Below are 2,489 nucleotides of genomic sequence, written 5' to 3'. Positions count from 1 at the left end.
AGAGAGAGAGAGAGAGAGAAAATCTTATGTCATATATATATATTTCTTGTTATACACGCATTTAAATAGAAATAAATAAAATCGTATGCAAATAAAACAAGAATCACTGCCATTATTTAGGCCGAGATAAATAAAGATCGATTAAAATTGCAATTTACGTACGTGAACATCAGTGATATGAAACGGCTGAGTCCTTCGAGTTAGTCGACGAGCGTAGAAGTCAATCTAAATTAGAGGAGAGAAATAATGAAGGGAAATGGCCAAGAGCCGTTTTCTAACTCACGCGGTTATCGCTGGAATGTTAAAAGGTCCAACTCCTCGTCAACTCGAATTTATTCGAATTAAAAGCTTGCAGGGCCGCACGCGATGATGCGAAAACGATATTCATTCTTCACTCTCACCCGCCGCGCTTTTACCGCGAAATATAATACGACTTGATCGCCATCTACAATCTGTAACATAAACGTTCGAAGACACTTCGATAAAACAGTTTCATTTATTGACTGAGTGAAGAAAAAAGCGCAAGTGATATTATCGGTATTCTTGTTGCAGCGTCAATTAGTCCTCTATTTCACAAGTCTCGTAGCGCGATAAAAATTGTTTAGACAAATGATTTTGTTGAAGCAGTAAGCGGAGTATTATTTAACAAAAAAAAATCATTGTAAGTGTTTTCGTAATTTGATTCGTTTGTTAATTTCGTTTTAATCAGGTGAAATGAATGAAACTAATGAGTTGCCACCGGGAACAGCATCGTTACTTGAAGAACTTGAAAGTACGTATCGGTCTGTTTTATGTGATTGATTACACTCACGTGCCGGTTCTTACTATGTATTACGATATTTCGCACTTCCGTCACTTGGAAGACACTTGGACTTCCGTCATAGCTTGCAATGAATGTGTTGTGGAGTAACAAATTAATTTTTATTACATTAATAAATATAATAATATATTTATTATCATTAATTAATTGCATTAATAATTATATTCTTCAACAAAATAAAATTTGTTAAATTATGAATACAAAATGTGTATAAATTATTGATGTAACAAAGTCATGATATGTCTGAAATTTAAAGAATTTATATTCTTATTTCTAAATGTATATCAACGTTTCATTACATACGTGATATTTACTTCTTGTTTAGAAAAACTTATGGTTTTATTGAGAGATGGCAGAACGTTAATTGGCTATCTTAAAAGTGTCGATCAATTTGCTAATATAGTACTTCAAAGTACCATTGAAAGAATTCATGTTGGTCAAGAGTATGGTGACATTCCGAGAGGTATTTTCATAGTAAGAGGGGAGAATGTTGTGCTTTTAGGAGAAATAGTAAGCGTTTCACAAACAGAAAGATCTTTATTATATTTCTGTTAATAAACACTAATAATCCTGTGCAATGTTCAATTAACGAATATATCCATATTACAGGATATAGAGAAGGAAAAAGTGTTGCCGTTGAAAAAGGTGACAGTGGATGAAATTTTGGATGCTCAGAGACGCGAACAAGAATCTAAGCAGGAGCAGAAAAAGCGAATAAACAAAGCTCTGAAAGAACGAGGTTTTGCGTATATACCAGATTTAAGTCATGATGATATGTACTGATGCACAAATGTACATATTTTTTTTGTATCAAAAAAATTTATCTAATTAATTTACGATAATTAAATATAACTATTACACGAAATTTACAATAGCACAGTTACTTCCCAACTAATGTAATGTTGTTTATAAAGTCGTAATATCTCTGAAAAACTAACAGTATCTTGTATTTTAAGAACAAAAAAGATAATGCATATCAGTTAGATTTATATGAGTTTATATAAATAGCACATAATATAGATTAATTATGAATAATGTTAAAATATTCAAATTTTCATATAAGATCATAATTAAATACTATATTATGTGAGTTTCTTATATAGTTTATTTTACTTATAAATACTTATTCTAAACTTTACATTGCATAAATTATTTATTTAAGATACATAAAGGTAATAATTACACTTGATATCAAAGCGTATCATTATGTATTGTGCAATTTGATAATTACAAAATGAATTAGAAAAATACTTTGTTGCATTTTATAGCAATACACAGCTTTTATAAATGTCTTTATTAATATTGTTGCAAAAGAAAAATGAGATTCTTTTAAATATCTTGTATCGTATGCACAGTTAATAACGATTTAATTTCTACGTAAATGGAATAAATGATCCAGTTATTGTTGGATAATAAATTTACATTTGAGACAAAATTATATATAGGATACTCCACGCAATTAAGCGGAACTGTAATTTGAAAACGGAGATAGCAAAATATTATAAGATAAAATAAAATGATTTTGGATGCTTCACATTCCTGTTACTTTCATGCATTTTTGTATGTTACAAAATGCAGTCGCATTTTTTTTTAAATAAAATTTAATATTCTTGAATGTATTAATCAATGCAATTTTTCCTTCTCTACAAAAAACTATTATAAAGTTATG

The 2,489-nt window shown here is 29.2% G+C and overlaps 1 protein-coding gene across 2 annotated transcripts; it reads left to right on the top strand.

Annotated features, from left to right (window-relative positions):
• Positions 1-561: 561 nt before the first annotated feature.
• Positions 562-2,483, top strand: LOC108686723 (U6 snRNA-associated Sm-like protein LSm1). Of its 2 annotated transcripts, none has more exons than XM_018192162.1 (3): positions 562-772; positions 1,146-1,330; positions 1,430-2,483. In XM_018192162.1, the coding sequence occupies exons 1-3, from the start codon at positions 715-717 to the stop codon at positions 1,601-1,603; spliced, it is 417 nt and encodes a 138-aa protein (XP_018047651.1). In that variant the 5' UTR covers positions 562-714; the 3' UTR covers positions 1,604-2,483. The 2 variants fall into 2 exon arrangements, with proteins under 2 accessions (XP_018047651.1, XP_018047652.1); XM_018192163.1 differs by lacking the exon at positions 562-772 and adding an exon at positions 851-906.
• Positions 2,484-2,489: the final 6 nt, after the last annotated feature.

Source organism: Atta colombica, unplaced genomic scaffold (genome assembly GCF_001594045.1).
Source record: "Atta colombica isolate Treedump-2 unplaced genomic scaffold, Acol1.0 scaffold189, whole genome shotgun sequence".
In the NCBI taxonomy this organism is placed as follows: domain Eukaryota; kingdom Metazoa; phylum Arthropoda; class Insecta; order Hymenoptera; family Formicidae; genus Atta; species Atta colombica.
This window is presented reverse-complemented; position numbering and strand designations above follow the sequence as displayed.

Excerpts from the sequence above, each read along its gene's own strand:
- LOC108686723 (XM_018192162.1), top strand. The coding sequence starts at position 715 with ATGAATGAAACTAATGAGTTGCCACCGGGAACAGCATCGTTACTTGAA. Across the intron at positions 773-1,145 it reads GTTACTTGAAGAACTTGAAA|AAAAACTTATGGTTTTATTG; the intron begins GTACGTATCGGT and ends CTTCTTGTTTAG. Across the intron at positions 1,331-1,429 it reads TTGTGCTTTTAGGAGAAATA|GATATAGAGAAGGAAAAAGT; the intron begins GTAAGCGTTTCA and ends TCCATATTACAG.